The sequence below is a fragment of the Cygnus atratus genome, chromosome 1 (assembly GCF_013377495.2).
Source record: "Cygnus atratus isolate AKBS03 ecotype Queensland, Australia chromosome 1, CAtr_DNAZoo_HiC_assembly, whole genome shotgun sequence".
Classification (NCBI taxonomy): Eukaryota; Metazoa; Chordata; class Aves; order Anseriformes; family Anatidae; genus Cygnus; species Cygnus atratus.
Window position 1 is genome coordinate 200,573,224 of NC_066362.1, and position 25,344 is coordinate 200,598,567.

A 25,344-nucleotide genomic window follows, 5' to 3' on the forward strand; every position below is an offset into this window, starting at 1 on the left:
TAAGCTTACTTTGTATATACTGACAAAAGATCCCAGGAAAGCTCCAAGCTGGAAATTTTCCTTGTTGTAGAAGAGTGAAAGTAGCCGGGATGGCTCTGTAAATAGATGCCGGAAGGTGGATGGGATCCGAAGGCAACACTGGATCAGGTAACCAATGCTAAACATCCTAATGAAGCCCTAGAGAAAACAGGAAGAAACCACAAATTCAGAAGAAGGAAAATAAATAATGTCTACAGAAGTACTTATTATTGACAGCGAGCAGTTTAAAACCCATTCTGCATATACTACAGAAAATGCATTTCCATCTTCAAACTTTTTTTTCCTGTCCTGATTCCCCAGTAAAACAGCAAAAGCAATAAAATCATAAACAATTGACTCTCTGTTAGTTTGTATGAATATCTCATAGGCCTCAAAGGACAAACTCTATTTGTCTTCTGCTCCAAAATTCTGTCCTTTGAAAGAATCCTGGTGTCTTCCAGGTTACTGACCAGCTTTTAACCACAAACGGGTACACAGAGGAAAGTAATGTAGTGGGGAAAAAAAGAGCACTTTTACACTCAAATGTCTGGAGAAAGCACTAAAGCAGTAAAAAGTCCACACAAAATAAATTTCAGAAAGTGGGAGAATTAGAAATTGACCCTGATGGCTTGGCACATGCTCATGTACTTTCCCTCAACCAAACTGGAGGCTTCGGGAAGTGTGCGGCAATATAAAGTACAGACCTGAAGGGGAGATTTTGTCCAGAAATATTGAAAAAAGATAATGTGGGTTCAAATGATTTTTTCTTCCTCTTCCACCTTAGATATGGATCTGCTATTTTACATCTCATCACAAAACTACACTGACTGTTTCTTTCCAAATCCTCTTCCCCGGTCTCCTGTAACTTCCTCCAAAGCTTCCTATCATCATTCTTACCCTGTGGCTGAACTTCTTAGAGAATTCTGAATAAAATCTATCCATTGTTTGGATGGAAGATACCTCATCTGAAAGCTATCCGAATGCCATGCACTCGTCGTTGGCAAATAAGGCAGGACCCAATGCTCATGATTTCTCCAGCCCATTTTTCAGAGCGTACTCAGGGACACTCAGATAACTGTAGAGACAGTGGCCTCAGCTGAGCAACCTTTCCAACTCAGAAACTCCAAACATTTTTGCCTCCTGTAGAACTTTCTAATGCATCATAAAGCTCATAAAACTATTCTGGTTAAACATCCAGTAATAAACCTCTTGAAACAATTACTCTCCCTGACAACACTCAATAAGCGTTTACAGGAATCAAGTGGAAGAAACAATTTTGTGTCATCATATCATAGAATAATAGAACGGCTTGGCTCAGAAGGGACCTTAAAGACCATCTGGTTCCACCCGCCTGCAGGGACACCTCCCACCAGACGAGGTTGCTCAAAGCCCCATCCAGCCTGGCCTTGAACACTTCCAGGGATGGGGTATCCACAGCTCCGCTGGGTTCCAGTACCTCACCACCCTCTGAGTGAAATAGCTATGATCCTATAGCTATGCATGAAAATTTTCCATTTCTTCTTCTACTACTTTTAAAGGTACGTAAATTGTACTTACTGAACAGCTACTGACCCAGTGTTTTGTGATCGTGTAATGAAAATGCTGACTGAATGGTATGTATGGTAGGCAGAGTTCTAAGTGCACTGTGAATTTTGTGTAGTTAAAACGTCAAAGTTAAGATGAACATAAATCCGCACCTCAAATGAAGACGTAATCTAGCATGAAGTACACAGCCCTCGTCTTGAAAAAAAATTAAAAAATAAAAGAGATGATCACAGTACCAGGTACCATTATATAAAAAGAAAGTCCTAAAAATACCAGTTATGATCAAAGCCCAATGAGAACAAACAACAATAAGGTACATTTGATTTTTTTTCCTGGCTGTAGGAAAGACCATTCAGATGGGATGAGGAACACCACATCAGGACACACTTCAGTTCCAGCTGGCAAAGAGTCAAATATATACCCGCCATTTTATTTTTATGAGTTGCAAACTTAGAAGTGCTGAACTGCAGGATTAAGGCTTAGTTTTGATGCACAGCAAGCAGCAGTAAGTAGTGCACAAAGTCTTTCCATTTAGCTCATTAAATCAACCAGGCGAATACATATCACATATTTATAGGTGCTTTCCAAAGTCACAAAAAGTATTACATTTTAGATCATATAATCAATGCATGATATTGTTACTTTTATCTTCCATAAAAAGACCTCAAATAATAAAGGAGGTAGGAAACTGTAAAGTGTATGTAGGAAACCATAATAAATTTAAGTGAGATAAGTAAACCCTGCTACAAGCTTTCTCCACTGAAATTTAAAATTGGGACTCAGATCAGCCAGATGTAGCAGCACAGTAAAACTACATATCTGCTAAACTTATGGAATAATTCTTTTGAGAAATATATTTCTTAGAAAGTTAATAATACAGTCAAGATACTGGCTATAACTCACATCCAGATATACACATGTGCACATAAACAGAGTCCAGGAACATACCAAAACCGAGTCAACCTGTTGCAATGTACTAGGAATTAGTTAAGTTATCTAAAATAACTCTGTTCATGTACAGCAAAAAAAAATCTTTATACTGGGTATACAGTAGCCCACATTCAATCAAGAGACCGAATATCCAGCTACAATCATTAGAAAATAATCTTATATTCATTTTGGTCATATTCCTCATCGAGTACCTTGTGTGAACCACCTGTTATCATCTGCAGCACTGACAGAAAAAAAGAAACTGCTCCTGGCTAAGTTTTCCTCATTGTAATCAACAGGAACCACAAAAGAAAAATACAGTTCAACTGCCTCCATTAGCCTGTCAGGCTCACCTCAAGCATTTACAAAACCAAGGTATTTGCATTGCACGTATTCAGAATCAGAAGGAAAGCTGATGAAATCAGGTGTTAACGTCATTATTAGACGCTACATAAAAGCTATCATGTATTATGTCCACTACTAATGTGCACTGAAGCATGAAGCAGCAGAGAAAGAGCATGCAATGGCAATTAAGCACAGATATGATATTGGGAAGACAAGATGCTCAAGGGTAAGGGAATATATAGTACAGAGGGAAAATTTTGGCAATAAGCAGCTCATCTGATCAGTATCAGATTAGAAATCCCCCTTACAGAACTAGAACTACAACACCATGATTAAATTGTGCCTCCTGACAGTTATTACTGGCTGACTGCAAGTAGAGCCCTTGAGAGAACTGAACACGCTTTCAGAATCTTGGACCTTTAAAAACCCAAATACATAAAAATAACACTTTTCCCTCACATTTTAATAAAAACCAGTCAGAGAAATGCAGGAAATTCAAAGATCTGACTGTCACTTCATTGGTATTTCCCCAGTTATATTGTTGCAGTCAAGAATGATTTATACTATAATATTATACAAGACTGATACAAGCATAAAGTATAGTTCAAATGCATAATTGATTTCTCTACAGAGATAATAGCCTTTGAAACTATTCTTTTTCTTCATTTTTAGTCAGGTCAAGATTTATTTCTGCTCCAATGGGAGCTGAATGCTGGGTTTTCATTATAGCTTCTCCCCTCATCCCCCCCTGGGTATATGAAATGTGAACAAAATGATGCTGAATAAACAACTGAAGTGGAGAGACAGTTCTGAATACCCCCTTTAAAATTTTTCCTGTTCTTCTCATCATTAACATGTCTCCCTTTCCCCACCCCCAAAAAACAATAAGGGGAGTAGTGTGGGCCCAGTCTGCCGTAATTTGAGGAGCTCTCAACCTGAAATGAGATTTGGTCCCTCCACTAGAGTGATTCAACACTATTAACTCCTATTCCTTTGTCATCCTTCTATCTCAAAGGCACTTCAAACTCATTGTATTCCGTAATAGCAGAATCACCTTTCTTCTTACTTATGAAGTCACAAGCAAAAACAATCTTCTAGAAGATTAAGACAGTTTTCCACAGAGAAGAGGTATCAATTCTATTACTAGTACACAAAGAGAAATCCCTATGTTTATTCTAGCAGTGCTTCTAAAATAATATAGGGTTATGAGGGTACTGATAGATGCATACCCACATGGTGCTGAGCTTGAAAAAAACAACACCCTAAAGAAAAGGCACAACCCATGAATGAGATAGCAAATGGACTGAGATAGTGGTGAGAGGTTGAGAAGAAAAACCTAATTTGACGCAGCAAAGTTTCACAAACCTATCCAACTACCAAACCTGTAGCACTCTGTAGATCTATTACCATACAACCAGGAAACAAGATCCTAGGAAGTTGGGCACTATTTTTACATTTGTGCGTATAATGCTGACTTATCTTGACGGTTGTATGTTGGTGCCACCAATAAGAAATGTAATATAAATTACTGTTTTACAAAATAAATTATTAAGCAAAGAATTGTATGGAAATAATCCACTCTAGTCTCATATACCCCATAACTGCCTTTTGATTGCTGTCTTCAGTTAGTCCCTGAACAAGACCTTTCTATACTGAAGCCATGCTAAATTTTTGCTAATACCTTGTATGCCATTACTAGAGATAAAATGCAACAGCTTTCAAGACAGGCAAATTCTGAACAGAGTAACGGTAAATAAGGTGGTGGGTGATTCCTCCTCCCAGTTCCAAGGCCAAAACAAAACTATTATTTTATTCAAATTTTTGTTAAATATATAATACCTACAACAGAAAGGTGACAAAACTACGCTAAACTGTTTGTGAAGGCTCTACTATCTTTTCTAATCCTAATTCGGCAGAACACTTAAGCACTGTCTCAGATCCCGCCAAGTTCAGTGCAACTTATATATATGTTACACAGTGGTATGCTAATATACTGCAGTGTGAACAACACAGAATGATACACTACATACAAATACTTAAATATTGTGCTAGATCTCTTTTGATGGTAAACATAACCATACCTCTTCTGAGATAACATAAACTGCATAAAAAATTCTAAAAAATTGTCTTTCAAAATAAAGCATCTGAAAATGCTCAAATCAATTTCTGCTGCTCCATAAATAAAAATTAGTAAATTATTAAGAGATCAAGATCTGCTGTAGTCTTAACAGCTCTGAAAAAAAGGCATAGCAGGTGGTACCACCTGTGCCAATCTAACGCCAGCCAAAACAGCCTCCTCTATACAGCACTCCTCTGAAAAAATATGCGCTGATCCCATTGTAAAGGAGGACAAATTATGCCACTGGGCACGGCTAGCTCTTCCTGTGCACAGCAACTGGGAGCAATCTCTCATTACCCTGAACCCTTAAAATAAACGAATGGGAGAGTGAGCCCAAAGCCAGCCCCAGTGTGCCAGACACGCACAACTGTATGCACGCTGCTGCTGCTCTGCCTGCCGAAGCAGCACATTCCAGGTGCTTTATTTCGGGTGGAGTCACAAGTGGGCTCAGCCGCGAAGTGCATCACATAGTTAAACAAGTTCCTGGCTCACCAGTCCATTTCCCCCTGACACGTTTTACTTTATTCATTCACTTCAGCTAAAGATGAGAAAACTTTAACCCCTGTCCCATCCTAAATTGAGAAAATCTGTTTTCAGGCTTGTCACATTTTCAATGGAGAAAGAATGAGTAACAGGCTCCTTTCTTATTTCCGAAGTATACGTTTTTTCTGACCAAAGACTTCTACCCTGTGTTTGCCAGAGTTTGTCAATCTAACGTCTTCTGCACTTACTTTAATACAATATGAAATGCAATTATCTTCATAGTGTTTACAGCATCTATGCCTTGGGCCATGTTTGCACCTGCAAAAAGCACAATGAAACACATATTAACCTGTAGCTGTTTTCAGTGTAATCAACAGGAGACTTCATAAATTTTACTTGCCTAAAAATACATAAAGTGTTATTTTCCCACCACAATTTTTCCCATTACCTACTGAAGGGCACTGTGAGCTTTTATGATGCCATAAAAGGACAATAAAAAGAAACAATACTCTCGTTGTGCACCAGAAGTGTCTGCACACTTATGTTGATCCAATCTCTTTTCTTGCCATGCCATACCTATAAATACAAAATTAAGCAACAAATTTTCTGCTTCTCAACAAGGAGAAGCTATGGGACAGAACTCTAGTGGGATTACCCTTCCTGGTCTGTCTGCACTCCATGGTTCTGGAAGCGTATTTGACTGAGTATCTGTGTCCTTACATTTTCCATAGCATTTTAAGGTCTATTGGAAGGCGATATAGACCATACAAGTGCACAGAGATACCTTGTGAGACTTCTTTCAATTATAAGCATTTCACTACTGGGTAAATTCTCCTCCTGCACAGATTTTTGTGTGGCTCTTATTTCAGACTGCAAATTTGACCTTCAGCATGTAAAAGAGACTGACTTGGGATGGTGAGATTCATGGATTGTGCAGTTGTTAGCCCTGTATTATGTAGAATTGTAAAGAAGTAATGTCATACCAGGTCTGAACATTATATTTTGCTATAGCCAAGTATGCAAGTTTTAATATGAAATAAATTACACAATTTATATACTGTGCCAAATATCTTGGAAGTTTTGAATCATGTACTATAAAGTCTAATGGCTATAAATCATCTGTGAGGTCAGTTTATGTAGCAAAAATTGTAATGAGAATGTGATCAGGTTACAGGCATTTAGACTCAATTATTTTGAAAAGAACCATATGGAAGAGAAAGCTGTGAGAGCATTAGGACTTTAAATTGGAAGTTTTCTGAACATCTGAGTAGGGAGTTTCAAAACCTTAAAGAAAAAATATTCTTCTTCACACATAGTCCCTCAATCCTAGTATTTAATCCTAGTGGAAGAGCTATGAACTAACAAACCGAATATGGAGTATTTAAGACAAAATAGTTATAAACAACTCAGCTAAAAGAATCTGCGCACAGCTCACAACTTTTTCTCTTTGTAGATTTTTTTTATCTAATACAGTCTTGCCTGAAAAGCCACTGCTGATTTCCCTCATATTTTTCAAGTTGAAGACACAACAAATCATAGGAAGTCCCCCCCTGATGTTGGCCAGCTCATGTTAGCTCATTATGCGAGCAAGTAAGGTAAGCCACTACACACTGCACTTTGCAGACTTCTTTCTTGTGCTTAAGTAGAAAAAGATCTGGCCATAAATAAGATCTGGCTCCTGAAGAAGTCAGTGGAAGTGAAGTCACAGGTGTGACATGATCAGATCCCCACTCTATTTGTAATGCCGCTGTCCCTATAGCAAGTGTCTCCTCGTGGTACCGAATGTGTCTGAAGCAGACAAATCAAGCACAGCAGAAGCAGAACATTTGAACATGCCAGCCTGAAAAGCTGTCTGATGTCACTTCTTTAAGAAAGGACAGTAAATTGCATTCTGTAGACAGGAAGGAACCGATCTTATCTAACTTCAGATGTCATAGGTCTGACCTCAGGTAAAACAGTTGTAGATTCACTTTTGCTTGGGAACTTCCTGACATAGGGGGCAGGCCCTGTGTTATGAGTCCTGCTCTTAGGCAGTACTACTTTATGCAATACAGGGATGTAGGTCCCAAAAAAGATGATGTTATGGTAACTTAAGGTGACCTAAATAAGGAGTGCTGCTGTGTGGTTTTCCCTTCTTAATATCACTACCAGCACTACTGGAACCATGCCATGAGCCAGTCCTGCAGTAAAAAACAAATACCACTCTGCCATTTAGAATGGGCTGAACTTACAATCCCTTGTTAGAAAACTGCACGCTGCAAGTCGTTTTGAATCCCTGATATGACATACAGGTCTTAAATTTCATTTTTCTTAGAGTTCATAATTTGATACTGTTAATTATCCAGTAAAAATGAATTGCAAAACACTTAAATGCAAAGCAAAAGTATTATAATATTGTCAAATACAGTGTAACAAAACATTAAAAGGAGCTAAGTAAAAATGACTCATTTTGTTTTGTTTTTCTTTTGTTTTCTTTTGACTCACACTTTGTCCATGAGCTTTTTTGTTAGAGCCAGTAAATTCATTCGTTGTGATATTTTTTCACAATGCTTTATCTTTCTATCTGTTTTTGAAAATGCTGCTTCAGGTGAAAATGAATGAGTTGGGATTTCTTCTTTCCCTACAATGAACCTGAAAGAAAGAAACAAATGAGAACGAAACATAAGTTATATAAATAACTCAAAAATATATAAAGGCTCTGAAGTCTCTAATATAGACTTCTAAAAGTCTTTACAACAAGCCTGAAGTTACCCACAGGTATGCAAAAGAAGATGCATCCTAAACAGGTGCCAAAACTTGTATCTCCTGGAAAAGACCAATCCACTGACATAAACTTTAGGTAAACTTCAGATAATGGCCAACATTGCTGCCAGGATTCTTTTTAAAACTAGGAACATGAACATTACTGGGGAAGTGCATTTCCATACAGAAGAAAAACACCAAATAAAAATATCCATGAAATATCTCAATTGTCTCCAGCAAAATGGGGTTGCATAAAGATTGATAATTACTATGGTATTTTTATAAAATATCTGTGTTTTTTTTTTAATCTTCAAAATGTTTTTGCTCTCACCAAGAGCATCAGCTTCATTTTGCTTGGCATCACTTTCAGGCCTCTTTCTCCACCCAGAAGTTGATACTGTCAATATACGGGTTCATCCTACATGTAGAATTATTGTGTATCAAGGGCAAAGGAGGTCATGATGATAAGACATACTGTTTCCTAACACTCTGCACTGTATTTGAAGTTACACTGTCATGAGGTAGTCTTGATGAGGGTGGCAAAGGTATAAAAACTTTGTCATTTGGTTTGTGACAGAATTTCTCAGCAAATTTCAGAGAGCACTGTTTTTGCAGGTTGTCATAGGAGTGTTTCATGTCCAGATTTCTGGATTACACAGTTAATTATTTAACTATTTAACTATCGCTGCAAGCTCTGTATTTTCCACCACCAACCACAGCTCATTTTTATTTGACTTCAGTTCAGTTTTTCTCTTCACCTGTAAGCTGATACTGTGCATGCACTGGGCTATCTTAGTGGGAGACAGGTAGCAGAGTATATAAGGGAGAGATAAAATAACATCTCTTCACACTTCTGACATTAGGCACAAAGAAAGGAGAATTTTGTATAACTCCACAAATGGGTGAGTACCACCAGAAAGTCCCATTGCAAAGTAAATTCTAGGAGAGCCAGTATTACTAGGACAGAGAGAAGGTTTAATGGCACAGGATATCTCAAAGGAGTATGCTAAAAGTCCATGCTTCATTTGGGTGCTGGTCATACAACTACTGTTGTATTCATTCAACATTTTGTAAATACAGAAAATAAACTCCAGGAAAAAGCATAGCAGCCCTTTGCTTCCAGGAGAATAGTAGGAATCATGAATCCCAGTTTTAGAAAGAGAAAAGATAGCGCTCCTTCAAAAACGTGCAAGCATGCACCTGTATTTCCTTTCTATAATAGCCCAAAATATGAAAAGATTCCTCTCTTGCCAGCATATTATGCTTTCCTTAAAAGATGCTGCATATCCCCATTTGGGAAATTTTTAGAGCAGTGTGTTTTTTCTTAGGAAAACTCTTAGGAAAACTCATTTCATACAAGGCAGCTTCCACCACGCACAATTCCTTGAAATATGCACTTTAAGCTACATACTCCCAGAACTACTTTCCTTACTTACTTCAGTGCAGAGTATGTAAATCCTTTCAAGCCATCTTTGCACCTGAAATATAAAAACAACAATATTTTTATAATGGATTGCTTGTAGATGAGTTTTATAGATGAAGTATGACGCTGAAAGGCTGCAGATGAACACCAGTGTCTCATTAATGGAAGACAGCAAGTCTGTAACAACTCTGTGGCTATCCCCAACATCATAGCTGTCACCACAGCCTTGGAACATCTTAGACACAAAGAGTAAAACATATATAAATGCCAGTGCTTCTCTCTTTTAACAAAACCAAGAGTGGAGAAATTTTTAAAGGATGGTGACAGAAATCACTGGGGGAATAAAAGAATTTAATGTGACAAAGAACTGCTACTTTACGGGAAAAAAATAATGAGTTTTACAAAACATAAATGCTATTGCAAGGAGACAAAGAAGGACTGAACCTCAATAGAAAACCCACCCTACTTAATTTTGATATTGAGATAATTGTACTTTGCACACAAGAAGGTTTCTTATATGAATAACCTTATATAATTATATAACCTTATATATATATATTATATATATAATTATAATAACCTTATATAATTCTTATATGAATAACAGTAAAGAGTCTGTAACTGGCTGTGGAAGTTTCGTGTTTTTGACTGTTTTCTGCACAACATACTATGAATGCAGTTGAAGCTTGCAGCTGCTACACATCCTTCCTGGAAGACTTCTCAGAGCACCAGAGCCGAGCTGACAGGAAAGCAAAGAGCTGGCACTTGTACTTTTTCCCCTTTCTCTTTCTACGAAATTGCATGGGGAATACATCATTGTAAAAATGCACTCCTGACAAAATATTTAACTAGTAACTTATCAACATCACCACTTCATTTACTCTAAGAGGAAACCATACATCAGTTGTAGGATCTTCATAAGCAAGAGTGGCCAAACACAACCCTTCTCCTTCTGCCTGCAAAGACCAAGACCTCCCTGGAAAGTCTATGCCTGTCCTCCCAGACAGCACTGGTTCCCAGAAGGCGGCACATGTGGCCAGAGCATGCTGCTGATGGCTGGATGTATAAGAACAGCAGGAGGAACATAATGAAATAGTGGCTTGCTTCCAGCTCAGCATTACTGATGATACTGGCCTTGAATTGGGCTCCATTTCCCTGGTTATGCAGACAAACGATCACTCCAACTGTTACTGCGTGTGCTAACAAGAAGGAAGAGTCCCTTGCTTGCCTTCCCTCTTCACTTGAAAGTCTGGACAGGAGAAGACAGACGTCATGGAAAGCTTTGAGACATGTTCTGTGCTGACAGATGTTCACAGATCAACAAAGTCTGGCTTTGTCCTGGCAGGTGAGAGCCTTGTGGGGTGCTGGTAAAACCTCACAGCACTCAACCCATGGGTAAGGCCCTGAATGCATTTCAAAGGACTTGGTTTTGTCACCACGTGCACAGTGCTAAGTAAGTACTTGGCACAGTTACACAGAACACCAGAAAACCCATCCTGAAGAGTTTCTCTTTCAAAATGATGGCACCTAAAATATTGGCCATGTATATAGGATCTAGAGGGGCCCAAATAAATTGTTTGCTGTATCTTTAATTAATATAGAACTTTGAAAGCAAAGACATGTAAACATTTTACTTGTTACAATCCCTTCCCTATGGGATTCAGAAGCTGAAAATTACTGTAGCACTTTGACAAAATGATGGACTGAGGGATGGACTGACAAGCGACTGACAGAGTGAAACAAAGGGAAGGAGCTTTACCCAGAGATCACAGCAAAGCCCTGGCAGAACTACGAGCCCAAAGGCACAGGGTTTACATATACCCACTCTACCCACAGAACTGCTCTCCAGTATCACGAGTTTGTTTTAAAACCTACAATTGGCTGTAAGTTAAGTGTCTTTTGAGGTAAGGGTGTTGGACACATTATGTCTGCAAGCTGCCAGCTCAAGAACAGGGCCTTAGTTTCTACTTTCCCAGTAAGATAAAACCATACATAAACTGAAATGTAAACATGCTTCAGTGTTTCTAGAGTAATATCGACACGGAAAAGTAATCACATTAGAAACGTAATGACATTTTTGCCTTAATTACTACAGTACAACTGCATTTCCAGCCGTGAGCGTGCGACTATTACTGCCAGATCGCACCACCAGATGTCCCTCACCAGCTGCTGCTGACAGGCCGTGGCCTGGCCCGCCACCATCCTGCCTCCACCGGCCTTAAACTATCCCCAAGGAGGGCGTCCATCGAAATTTCTTCGCCACTGATGAAAATCACAAGACATCTGAAGTACTGAAAGAGAAAGCCACGCTCCAAGCCCCTCGTCACAACTCCAAGAGACATGAACAAGGATTTCTAGCAGCCCTTCTAGTTACATGTTTCAAGTCAGTTCTGCACAATAAGTACTTGGTGTATCAGAATTTGATTAGTTGTTCTTACTGTTCTTCTTTTATTAGTTATTCTATATAGTCATGGAGCTATAGGTCTGAATCCCCCTGCAAAACACACCAACGCTAAACATGCAGTTCAATGTGGAAGTAACACTGAAGATACAATTCCATTTTCCCCCTTTAACTTCCTCATTTTTTACTTTTAACATGGTATAGAAGAGCTATTTAAGTTCTTAAATAGAATTTAATTCATGCTGCTGGCTGCCTAAAATTTCCTTCATGATGCAGACCAGTGGGTATGTGAAAATCTTGCCCTAGAGAAACAATTTGTTTGATTAAGGGCAATTTGCACTGCAACTTTCATTTCTCTGACATGGCAATTTTGCTCCTATAAATGAAATTGTAACCAATAATGATATTTATCTTTACATTATGAATTCTGTATATTAAGGACTTTAGAATACTGATCTAGAGTTTGCAGTTCCCTTATTTATTCACTCATGAGGCACACAAAACCAGCAGCAACTAAAGAAACCTCCACGACTCCAAACGTGCTTCTTTTTGGCTGGGGGTAGAAAATGAAACACACAGAGACAGCCTGGAGATGTCACAAATTCAGCAACTGGCCTTGACTCCAACTGCAAATAACAGTAATGTACAATGCTAGCTGCACATGGTACTTTTCATGAACACCTGGCTGCTAATAACTGAAGACTAATGATTTGCTTCATACAGGCCACTACTAATTGGTAAAAATAACTTTTACTTAATGCTTCATTGCTCAAGGGGTGAAAGAGTCCCTGCTCTGCTGCTGACCCCCAAAGAGCCATTCAAGCTGCAAATGAGCACAGTAAAAAATATTGCATGTGCCTAGTGTTTCAGATTCCCCTGAGCCAGGAAAAATCTCAATAGCATATTATGTTTAAGCTTCTTTTTACGGTATTATTCAACCTGGAAGAACTGAGATTTCGGGTGAGCTGTGCACTCAGCGCAGCTCATCTCTGCTGCTGTTCCCACTGCCCTGAAGGTCTCGGGACAGCATCTCAGGCTGCAGGAAGGCGGCACCAGCTTTTGCCCAGCGAGCAAGCGTTTAAAGGGCGCATAATCTCGTTACAACTGCCCGGCAGAGAATTTTCCCATCAGAGGGGAATTTGCCCCTGGTCCAAAGCCAGAAGAGCCCATGACTCTGCCAGCTGTCCCCGTCCGGCACCGCGTACCTGATAACGGAGCAGAAACGCTCGCTGCTCTCAGCCTGGCTTTGGCGAGAGTTGAGGCTGGAGCTGAAGCAGCAGAAGAATCGAGGAGCCACAGCAATAAATTTGGTTCTCCACATTCCCCTGCTGGGGTAATTTTGGCACATGAGCAATAGGGTCAATTTTAATCGCGCGTATTTATAACATAAATTTAACTTAGGGCCACACACACATTTACTTTTTTCATAAAGAAAACATCAAGAGTGGAATACAGCCAAGGCATGATACTAACTACACTTCCAAAAATACATGAACTAACTATAATTATTTATGTTTGTGTATGTAAAGAGGTGCTGTCCATGGGCTTACACTGCTCTCCCTCCATCATGTGGGAAGAAGTTCCCACACTGAGCTGCAAGGCTGAGTGCCAGCAATTATGTTTTGTTTTTTTTATTATTAGGGTGCCTTGTCATAAGCCTTCTAATGATTTTCTCCATGACCAATTGATGTACTCTGCGTAAGAAGCCTTCTTAGGAAACAAGTCACTTTTCACCCACAGCACTCATAAGGAGAAAGTAGCTCACAGCAACAACACATGCCATGTTTAACAACATTCCCATATTGCTTATGTTATCCTTCGGGGTAAGAGTAAATTAGAAACTCCTCTACAGAGCTTTCATTATGGCCATGTGGGAAGGAAGCACTGCAAGCACAGGACATGTGTTTGCACATTACTGCAGCACATCCTGCCCGTTAGGGCTGGCCGGGGGGGACCGCGTTTCCAAGTTAAGGTGTCTTGCTGTACAGGGAAGGGAGGATCATCTGATGAGATGTGACTGTGTCTGAGCACACCAGTTACAGCCACTTCTATTAAATTGCTTGCTATTAGGAATCAAAGGCTCTCTACGCTCCTTTGTGAGCATACGGGATAATCTATTTTCTGTTCTAAGCTGCTTAGAGAGGTTACTACACCTTCCTGCTTTTGTTTTTCTGTCTACACTTTTCATCCTGGCTAACAGTCAACAGCAACAGCTGTCATTTTTCTGAGCTGTCTTCTGCAGACATTTCTCTTTTTCCTCTTCCATCTCCTCTTTTGCTTTTCTCTCTTAGAACCATAGAATATCCCGAGTTGGAAAGGACCCACAAGGATCATTCAGTCCAACTCCTGGCTCCACACAGGACCACCCAAAAATCAGACAATATGTCTCTTCCTCCCAGTCAAACTCCTATTTTGTATTTTCTTCCCCTTCCATTTGTCTTCTAAATATTATTCTCAAAACCTCCTTTTTCTTAAAACGAACAAAGAGTCAGTACCTTCTCCATACCTTCTCACGATCTGGCACTTTCCACCTTGCTAATCAGGTGGGTTGTGACTACCGGACTGAGGTACAGATTAAGCTCCACTGAAAAACTGGATTATAAAGCAAGTCAAGAATCAGGGACATGCATAATCATTCTGAACCACAGAAACAGAAGAGTTAGTCAAGCCCAGTTCTAAATTGTTCCGAGACTAACTTTTTATGTGGGGACTGTAAAATAAAACTATCTTTTGGAAATAAGTTTTCCAAAAGGCTTTGGGATCCAAGAATAATTCCTAACCAGTAAGATCTTCCTCACAGAAGTAACTGCAGAAAAAAAAGTTACTTTGAAATGAAATATTTTAACGCTCAGGATAACAGAAGAGCTAATGCAGTCAAGTTTGATAGGAAGAGGAAACTGAAACCAAATGTCTTTCTCAAATATGTACTACTAGTATTTTTCCTAATAGAAGAGCACACATTTTCAAGTGGAAGAAAAGATTTCCAGAAATTATGATTGGACATGTCACTAAATCTATTTCGACTTGTCATTACTGAGTTGTAGTGACTTTTCCAAGTATCTAAACAATATGCACGTCCTCCTCAGGGACCAGAGAAGAACATGATAATTGTGCTAAGAACAACACCCAATTCCACAGAGCTGTTAATCGTTTATAACGAGGCTGCACAAAGGCATTTTCGTCCTCACTTAGGTAAATCTATGGGAAGCTGGCTCCTACAAATCTTTGTAGATTTGGTTACACGACTCTTCTGAGATCAGGAGCTACGCATGACTTTCATATCAGCTTAAAAAATGAATGCTCTGCTTATTTATTTATTTTCCTATCAGAAATAAAGCACATCAAAGCTGAAATTGCAGCAAGCACCCTACTTGGAAGCAGATAGGCCCTTAGGTGCGATTCCATTGGATCCACGCTTCTACGTGCAGATGAGCAGCATGTAAACACAAAGGAGTTTCTTTTCCAGATCTACAACTACACAGGGCACTGGAGATCAAAATCATAGAACCACAGAACAGTTTGAGTTGGAAGGGATCTTGAAGATCATCTAGTTCCAAGCAAAGGAACCCAAAATGCAGATGGTTAGGTTGCTTTAACACGGTTGATTCAATGAGATTTCCTTGCTCTTTGTAATTACAGCCATTTCAATTTATCAACTCTATATCATATTAAAGACAAAACTTGCATATCTCACAAAGATACCTTACCACCAAAAGAACAACATATTTCAAACTAAGTTATGGTCCACTGCATGAACATGCAAGTACTTTTTTGTCCATATGGACAGACTGCAACCTCTCTTAGAGACATCAAATAATCATCATGTCCAGGCACCTGGACATGCTGAGAGCAAAAACAGTCTGTTCCGTTCACCAGTTGCTATGAACATGAACATTTCCCTTTAATATCAAACCTAAGCCCTCCCTCCCTTCACGCAACATCTCCATATCCTATCTTTCCCCAAGACTGTGATTAGCTTCTCTTACTATTGCCTTGGAGGCTCTTTGACTGCCAGAGCATCCTGAACACAGCACCTCTGCTGAGGCACGCTGGGGCCAGCAACCCACCTTCAGAAGCACTACTGAGATTGCTTCAGCAAGAGAAAAAAAGGAGTGGAAACTGATGGAAAACCATTTCTTGCCCCCCTTTTCCTGAGGGTGGCGTTATGAAGCATAACAGCTACAGGCACAGAAAACGTTGAAACCGTGCTTGCGGCCATCTCCTCTGCAACTGAACGGCATTATGAGGCACAACTTGTGATTTGTGCGGAGGAAATCCACAGAGGCAAATTTAAGGGAAGAAATGATTTACAACTGTATTTTCTCTCTCAATTTCCACTTTTCTGGATTAAATGTTTGTTTTCTTTCTCTCGTTACTCATAGGTCTTGCCTATTCAACCCAGGAAGATGAAAAAAGTGCAAGGGGCAATTATAACAAAAACGTAGTCACGTACCCCACGGACACCACGTAGCTTTCAGAAGACATGCTAGAAATTGGATTAAAAATAACTGAAGTCAGAAGAGTTGTGGCTGAAACTCCTATAAAAATTATATTTCACACCGTTAAATGTGCAGCGCAGACGGGATTCGAATACAAAGAGAAATCTCATTGCTTATGTTTCCAAATCAAATTGATAGTTTGACTTTGTGCGTTTAAATAAAATGCAAAAGAATGTATCCATGACATTTTCTTTAGCCATGCCCGCAGTATCAAATGATCTTTTGAAAAGACTATGGTTTTGTAACTCTTACATGCAGTAAATATGAAACAATACCTGAAAAATCTCAATGAAGAAAGAACAAGAAAGCAGGGGCAGCATTCAAGAAGGAGTAAGATAGCAGAGCAGAAGACATTTTTTTCTAGATCTGTACTGAATGCATCATTTACAATACTTGGAAAGAAAGAGTGAATGGAGATGGCAAACAATACAGTCAACAGTGAACTGTGGTCCCCTTAAGCCTTCATGTAAATCCAGGGAATTACATTTTTTAGGAAAAAAATATGTATTTCTGGCAAGAACATGACACTGCAATTGAAAAGAAAGCTTTGTATACCACAGCTATATATCACAATACTGGATTCTGAATTGTAAACCAAAGCTGTTATCAATCAACACTTTACATCTGATTGTTAATCAAGTTGTGTGTGTTACTGCCAAACTTGAAATCAGATTTCTGGGGATGTTAATTACCCTGGTACTTACAATGTTCTCATTTCTTCAGAGAGATTAATGCTCCCAAAATGCGCATTTTTAGGTAAACACAGTTTCTCTCAGATTAGAAAAAAATGATTTTTTATTACTGTAGCTGGATGCAGCCCTTCTGTTTCTTTGGGTAACGGCAGTGCAGTGCTGCGGGCTCAGGAGCAGGCAGGTGAAGCACACCGACTTCTCCAGCAGCTGGGTTACTCGGACTGTCACTTCCTCTTCCCAAAATCCTTCATCAATGCCACTGCCTCACACAGCTGAAAGCTAAAAACTAATTAAAACAGCTGACTAAATGATAGTTAAGGACTTATCTGCTTAGTTCAATTGGGTTTGTTGAATTTTGTAGAGTGATGTCATTTTTCCACCACCCAATTTTAACCTTTTGGATTTTTTTTTTGTAAACCAAGCAAATGGTAACCTTCTGCTGTAACAAACCCCAAACACTCTCCAAATCGGACGCAGAACAAAAATAGGAAACAGCAAAAAATACTCGCAGGCATGAAGATGGGAAGTCAACTGCCTCTAGAGGCATAAGGATTCAGCGCACTGTACCTTGACACATGCACCAAACCACGTCCGCCTCAGGGGCTTAGGTTGCACTGATGCTGTTTTATTGTTGTTAGAACAATAAGGACACTCAGGCTGTCGCCAACAGGACATGCTGTTATGACATTAAGAAGCAAATGATTTTAAATTCATACTGGGTTTGGCTCGGTTTAAATCATGGTGGCATCTGCAGCAATTCTATGTTACACTGAGACCTCTGCTAAATTTATCTACTGCCAAATTTTCGGCTGGTTTCTACTGGCTCCCTGCAACTGGAAAAAAAAAATAGCAGCTAAGCTTCTTGGAGCTGTTTTCTGTAAACATGCTTCATGCTATTTACAGGTGATTCAAAATTTCAGTTAGACAAACCTCTCTTACAGAGATTAATTGACAAACTCCAGCATTCACGAGAAATAGACGCACCATTTGCTTTTCCCAAATGATCCTGTAACTGGATTATAAGGGCAATGTTTGGCTGTTTGCTTCGTTTCAATAGGAGGAAAATGTGATTATGAGGAGACTATCCATTTATATTTTTTATATTATATTAGCGGTATCTCTGACGTTTAATAAAATGGGCATATTTAACCAGAATAAGCTTTTAATGAAATGAAAAGCTATAAAAAGATTTTAAAGAAGTTAGCAATCGTTTTGAATACGTCATGGCCTTTGCTGATTTAGGTTACACACTGAAAATTATGCATTCCTTTTAGTGAGTTGTGGTCAGTGAGTTGTTATTTGTAATACATTGACTTGGAGTGAGATTTTGACTGTTACTCAAAAATATTCTTATTGTCTATAATGTAAAACTCTGCAGAAATCACCAAGACTGCGATAATTAGGTACTGTGCCACAAGCATTAGGACAGCATCCATTTCTTGCTACAGTCAAGCTAAATGACCATGTTGCGAAGTTTCTTGAAACTTAAATTTGTATTTCTGGCAATATAATATTTCTTTGCGATGACTGCAACACGTGGGTTTACCCAGAGTTTACACACACATCTCTGGCATGATACCGTGCTCTGCAGACACGCCTCTGAGGTTCCTAAGTGTCACAGGAAGTCTTGAAAACATATTAAATTCTCGAACCTGCTTGGAGAACCACAGAGTGAATAAAGTATTTGTGCATAGTCTCAGAAAACACTATTTTGAGAACCACATTTCAGTGCTGCTACAGAACTTCATTCCTTAGTCGTTCCCTTGCTGGCTTATACTTTAGAAAAGCAAGGGGACAGACTTTATTCTAACATAGCTTTATTTTAAATTACTGCAGTGCTGTTCAAATAGATCGTATTTTTAGTGCTGCACATCCAGGTGCAGTATTTGAAATAGAAAGTTGCATCACCAAAAAAAAAAAAAAAAGTTTGAGAAACTGCTCGTAAGAGTTGGAATGATGTAATGCAAAGGCCAAGCCTACAGGGGACAGCTCTGGGGTGGGTGTCACCTTTGCGACAGACTTCTGGTCCTTTCCTACTCTTATAATCACTTAAATGTGGCCTCTGAAAAACAACAAAAAAACCCTAATGCTTCTGATTTTGATTTTTTTTTTTTACAACAGCAAAAACCATGAACTCCATGCCACAAATGTGAACAATCACCAGGGAAAACACAGAATCCCCCCAAAATTATGAAGAAAATCATATTATTTTTAATTAGGTACCACAAAACACTTCCTGTGATTAAGTAATTTAACTTAGTGAAATGAGATGGTATTTATGAATACAACCTTCCCAAAATTATTGCTGGGAAGTTAACTGCTGCTGCTATCCTTGTTTACGACTTCAATAAAGCCTCCTACAATTCTTTTGCTCTGCAAACGCAGGAGTGATGCTTACAGCTACTGTGCAGAGCCCATAGCCAAGTGCTGCCAATCTCACTACACTGAGACTGCCAGGGTGTTTGGGCTTTGTCACAGAGTCCCACTTCTTGGGCTGGCTGGGTTTCATGAAGTTAGCACCTCTCTTTATCTCATTTTCTCTCAGGGTTATTTCTCGTGCCTCCAAGGTGCAAAACATAAACATGTGGATAGAATACGGCTAAGGAAATCAGAAACCATAAGTCTAACGCGTACGTATTGCTATCTCATAATGCTTAGTTAGTCAGACAGCTTCTGGGGGAGGCACTGTCGTGCTTTTTTGCTTGTTTATTTGATTTGGGGGGTGTTGTTTTTTCAAACTTTGAGACTGCACAGAATTTCCATTGCATTTCATCTGCACAGAGAGCTCTGGGTGCTGGCTAATTCCTGTGCACTCACACACTGCAGCCAGAAAAAAATACAGCATTTAGATCAATGAAAGAAATATCGGCCTCAATTTCCACGCTGTGCAAGTAAGATATGTCATGGCATGTTATTATGAGCATTTATTCTACTTCTCTAGTTTACCACTAAAATTAAACCAGGCAGCTGAGCGAATGCAGCCACACCAAAAATACAATCCAGTGAGACTGTACCACCAAAAAATAACATTAGAAAACTTCTGCTACTTTTTTAACCCCATTTGCATATACAAACTATATGCTGTGGTTCTTTAGTGATATGTTAAATATGGATATGTTAAATATGCATGTGATTACATGGTTTGCCATTTCTAGAATGCTTCATCAAAATATCCATCTACATATGACTTAAGTGCCTTTTCCTAAAACCTATAATTAATCAGGTATTTAACATCCACTGAGGAGATTTCAGCACAATGGCAATGTTGTCAGTGATGTTTGATAATGGGAACGGGGCTCTAGAGTTTAAACTATGCCTTGTTTTACCTCCATCCAATTTCTTACAAAAGCCTAGAAAATTTTAAACACAGTATATTCCTCTGCAATTCATCCCCCCAAACATAACAGGTAAAGGGGCTTAAGCAGATTTTGGGCTGTGTGAACCTGGGTTTCAGTAACTCTCACAAATATCAGTACCATCTAAAAAAATGCAGTTTTTGAAAGAACATTCATCCTTCCAGAAGTGATTGAGAAGTGCAATATACTATCCTAATGCAACTTTGGGAGCCAGAATTAAGGTCCGCTTCAGCAGGAATAAGATGATATAAGTAGAGAAAGCATGGTATAGTATTTCTAACCTTCAATTGCCTTTTAAAAGATTTATAGGCAATGATAAACATTTAAAATAGCCCACAAACTAGATGGAAATGAGTATTATTAACCCCAGTTCAGTTTGTGAGATTTTATAGAAACATTATCTCCTCTCACCATTTCTCAACTATTTTAAACATCTATTACCTCTAACTAGCTGAGATAAAAAAAGTTGACACCACACTAGGAAGCCAGAACTTAAATGTTACAAATGTAAAATTACTTGGCAATGTAAATAAGGGACATTAACAAAGCAGAAACAAGCCATCCAGAAGTTCTGGCTAGTATTTTCTACGGCAAGGCATGCCAGAACCTCTAAGGTAGAGCCAAAGCTCATTTTAGGTCTACAAGTCAAAGACTGAATGCAAATCACTTGCATATGCTAACATATCACCACTGTTGCTGAGAAATAATGTCAGAAAATTCTTGATGTTAACTCTTTTTTAGTCTTAAAACCTCTACTCTTGAATAGCCTCTAAAACACATTAAAGCACAGCCATCACCAAGCTGCATTTTTGCAGCTGCCACCACTCCAGTAACTGAGAAGAAAAATGTATGTCTAAATTCCCAAGCAATTAATACAACAAATACAGATGTATTTTCTTTTTCTTCTGTGCTTTTTCTTGTCGCTTTCTTGCAATGTATCAAGTTTATGGCCAGTTTCTGGGAGAAGTTATTACAGGAAAAGATGGGGATCTTCTCTTTATCACCATCAAGGAAGGTGGTCGAGTTTCCTACAAAACTATGGCCCTAGAGCATCTTGCCGCTGAACACATCCTTACTTCATCCCCTTGAGGTAGTCCTGCAGACAGCTCTTGGAGGGTACATCCACATCATCAGAGCATCTTCCCATGGATCTACCTGCCAAATGAGCTGTGGCCAAACTGAAGCCCTCCCGTCCATGCCACCATCACACTACGCCTGGGCGAGTGGGTCCTACCACGAAGAGCAGGGATGAAACCAGTCCTGGAAACTGGGCTAGCACTACCTGCCTCTACTAGGCCACAGACACACAGCAAGTCAACTGAAATGAACTCTTGTGTCTCCACCTACCTCACACAAAATGAACGTGTCACTGGAAAATCCCAGGAAGTTGGTCTTTTAGAGGAGATAGGGCCTAGTCCTGCAAGCTTTTGCTGTTTTGGGAAAAAGATCTTAAATTCAAGATAAGCATAGATAACGAGCATAACTAATAGCATACTTGTGATGTGTTCATATCTGCTTTTGCTGACTAATAAATATGTAGCATCATCTTCATCTTCCCAGCAGCAAATCATCTCATTGCTAGAGGACAATCACAGAATGAGTAGGAACCACCATTCTGCCTGTAGGAGGGGAAAAGCTAACGTAACTTCAGGATGCTTTAGACAAGATATTTTTAGTAAAGTTAAACAATATGTATCACAGAGCCAGAAAAGGAGGAATTAGACAAAACTACAATTCAACTGCCTTCCTAAGGAGGAAAGTGCCTACTGTGAGAAACCAATGTACATAAACAGGCATTGTGAGCACCTGGAAGACAGTCATGAGGATATGTGTAACAATCAACACTCAATTATCCAGAAGCATAAATAAGACCTGCTTAACACTGTGTAACATTTTGTGACTGGAGAAGAAAAGCAGTATGTGTCATACACTACTGATTTGAATCATGTTTTGGACCCTGAAGCATGTGACAATTTCTTTTAAAAACAATCAGGGAAGCACAGTCTAATGGAAAGCATTCATAATGAATATAAAACTGCTCAGACGAGCAGTGAGAGAGCAGTTATCAGTAGCTTCCTGACAAACTGGAAGAATGTACCAAGTGCTACTCCACAAGCACCTCTCCTGGATGTCTGCAAGTCAGTAATTTCAGCAGTGAGAGAGATGACAGAGCAAAAGGAGGCCTTTTACATGTGTAGATAATAACAAGTAGAAAAGGACTACAAGTGGAAAAGAGATGCTCAGAAAAAATAGGATGCTGTCCATCGACTGCCTGTGCAATGGAAAAGTAGAAATGGAAAATAAGTGGAAACCACCAACTACACAAATAGCAATGGAAAGCAAGGAGGAACAATCTTCAGCAATTCTTCAGCACGTGCTCTAACAACTGTGGAGGGTCAAAAACAATTGGAATAGATTGTCGTGGCCTCTCTACTATTAGAATTTTTAAAGAACGAGTTAGACATTTGACAGGAATGTAGTAAGTGGTGCTTCCTTGGGGTATAGGTGAAACTAGATGATTTCTCAGGATTTCTTTAAGCCCTGCTATTCCATTTTAAGAGACAGAAAAGTTTAAATAATGCTTAGCTTTCACGATCTCAAATATCCAAAACTTAAAACAACTACAGAACCTAAGCTGATTATTAAGGGGAGGAAGGAAAAGTGGAGATCCTCCAGAACTGTCCCGAAGGCTTGTATGTATTCAGTAACATCCCAATAACAGAGAAATATCATCCCGGTGCAAGAGGGACCCTCACTCTGAAGGTGTTCTTCTATTGAGGTTACAATTTAGCTCCTTCAGCTGAGAAAAGCCTCAAAGAAACACTAAATGACAGCAAGAAAAAAAAAGATTTGACAGCAGGTGGTTCTTAACTTTGTATTTGTTTTGTGTTAAAATTTCTTTCACTTCTAATATTGAAGTCACAAATGCAATGCTTTGGACTCCTAGAAGGAAATTTGTTTTCCTCATTTTAGATTTAGATAGCGCTAAAAGCGCAATGACAGACCTATTTTGTTGTCCCTGAAAACGTGAAGTCAAGCAGAGTGGTGTGGCAAACAAACCTTCATACGACTGCAATCCCAGCAAGTCTGGGAACAGCGCGTGTTGCTTTATGTTTGTTATCCGAAAGTAAAGGTCAGTTTGGGATCATAACTTCAAGCACAAGAAAACAAAGAAAAAGTACCCCTCAGTGCCCATCGCGTATGGGCCAAGGGAAGAGACGCAACCAGGTGAATAAATCCTCAATAAATCCATATGGCCACAACACGCACCTGGAGGAGTGACAGAGGAGCATACATAGGAGGGCCACTGGGCATTTCTGCTGCTATGTGTGTGCTTGATAGAAGAGCACAGGCGATAAGAATTAACTGCTCTACTTGCTTGTGCCAGGCACTTTTTCCAAAGTCAACATTTCATACGAAAATGTACCGTGACTTGATTCTGAGAACAATGATGCGGGCTGTGCTTGCATCCATCTAGGTTAAGCAGGCCACCTGTTCCCTCCTTTTGCTGCAAGTTTTCTTGTATGGAGAGTTTCAGGAGACATTTATCTCCCAGGTTTGCTTCTGAGAAAAGCTCTCTTTATAGGGCATTAATAAAAATAAATAAACAAACAAACCAGTATCATGAATTTCCAGTGAAACATCCCTTTAATTCCATTAAGGGCAACAAGATGTAGCAAACTAAAGAGTGTAATATGTAAAGATAAATGTTGGCACACTGGACCTGCTAATACTACAAATTTTAGCGGAAGATAATCAGTGGACAAATGATTTGCACCATGAACGATTCCTTTAGCCCTGACAGCTTTCCAGTGAAAAAGTTCAGTTTACATGAATATCCAGGACATTTGGACTATTTTCTTCAGAGAATTACATTTCTCCATCTTTCTGTCCCCAGGCCAGACACGTCTTTTTTCAAACTGCACCTGATGCTGACTCACAAACTGCTCTGGATGCTGCAAAGCCATGAAAGCAGATTAGACAAGGCTGCTTAATTTTTAATTTGCAGTAATTAGCTGGAGACAAATCTAAGTTCTAGTGACATGTTCTTGGCCTCTTTTTACAACTTGAATACATTCATCGATGTTAAGTAAACAATTTTACAAACTTCATATAGCAGATGGCGATTCTTGGATCTACACCACTCCAAGTGTTTATAATAATGTTACAAAGTGCAATTCATGCAGAAGCCAACTGCGGAAAGACTTATTATGGTTTCAAAATTTCACTTGTAATCCAGCGAGTAACTACAGCAATAGCTGTACATTAGTGCAACAACCACAAGTCAACAAAATTATGCTAAAAGGGGAGCAAGTTATTATTGAGTTTGCAAACCAGGCAATGAGTACCAGCTTGCAAGATCGTTAAGCCTACCAATTACTTACTAAAGTTCAATTTTATTCATTATTTTCCACTGGCTACTGGCATATTACATTGAATAAGAACAGTAGCATTATACATTTCACAAACAAGATAGTAATTGTTGAAGGTAAGAAATATAAGTATTGGTAATAGTGGAAGAAATTAAAGGTTTATGAAATCAGGTAGATGTATGAATGTGCAGATTCATAATAACTTTTAAATATATACTCACAGAAGACAGTTTTTATATAACTAAAAATAAATTGCTCTTCAACAGGCCTTAGGAAACCCATGGTACTTGTGTAAAGAGACAATTAGAACTTTAATCAATGAAGAGCTGACGTTTTCCAAAAAAAATGTGAAGAAGCCATGTTTTGAAATGATGTGTTTCAGTCTAAAATACTGAGAATAAGGAAAGGATTCATGGCA

At 39.0% G+C, this 25,344-nt stretch overlaps 1 protein-coding gene across 2 annotated transcripts in view; it reads right to left on the minus strand.

The window, feature by feature from the left end:
• TMEM135 (transmembrane protein 135) overlaps window positions 1-25,344 on the minus strand; it is a 181,451-nt gene that overhangs the window by 11,192 nt on the left and 144,915 nt on the right. For both annotated transcript variants that reach the window (XM_035542443.2, XM_035542445.2), the window contains 4 exons: window positions 9,619-9,660; window positions 7,925-8,071; window positions 5,689-5,758; window positions 10-177 (listed from right to left, as the gene is read on the minus strand). In XM_035542443.2, the coding sequence (XP_035398336.1) occupies window positions 10-177; window positions 5,689-5,758; window positions 7,925-8,071; window positions 9,619-9,660 (427 nt within the window). The remainder of the gene's footprint in view (window positions 1-9; window positions 178-5,688; window positions 5,759-7,924; window positions 8,072-9,618; window positions 9,661-25,344) is intronic.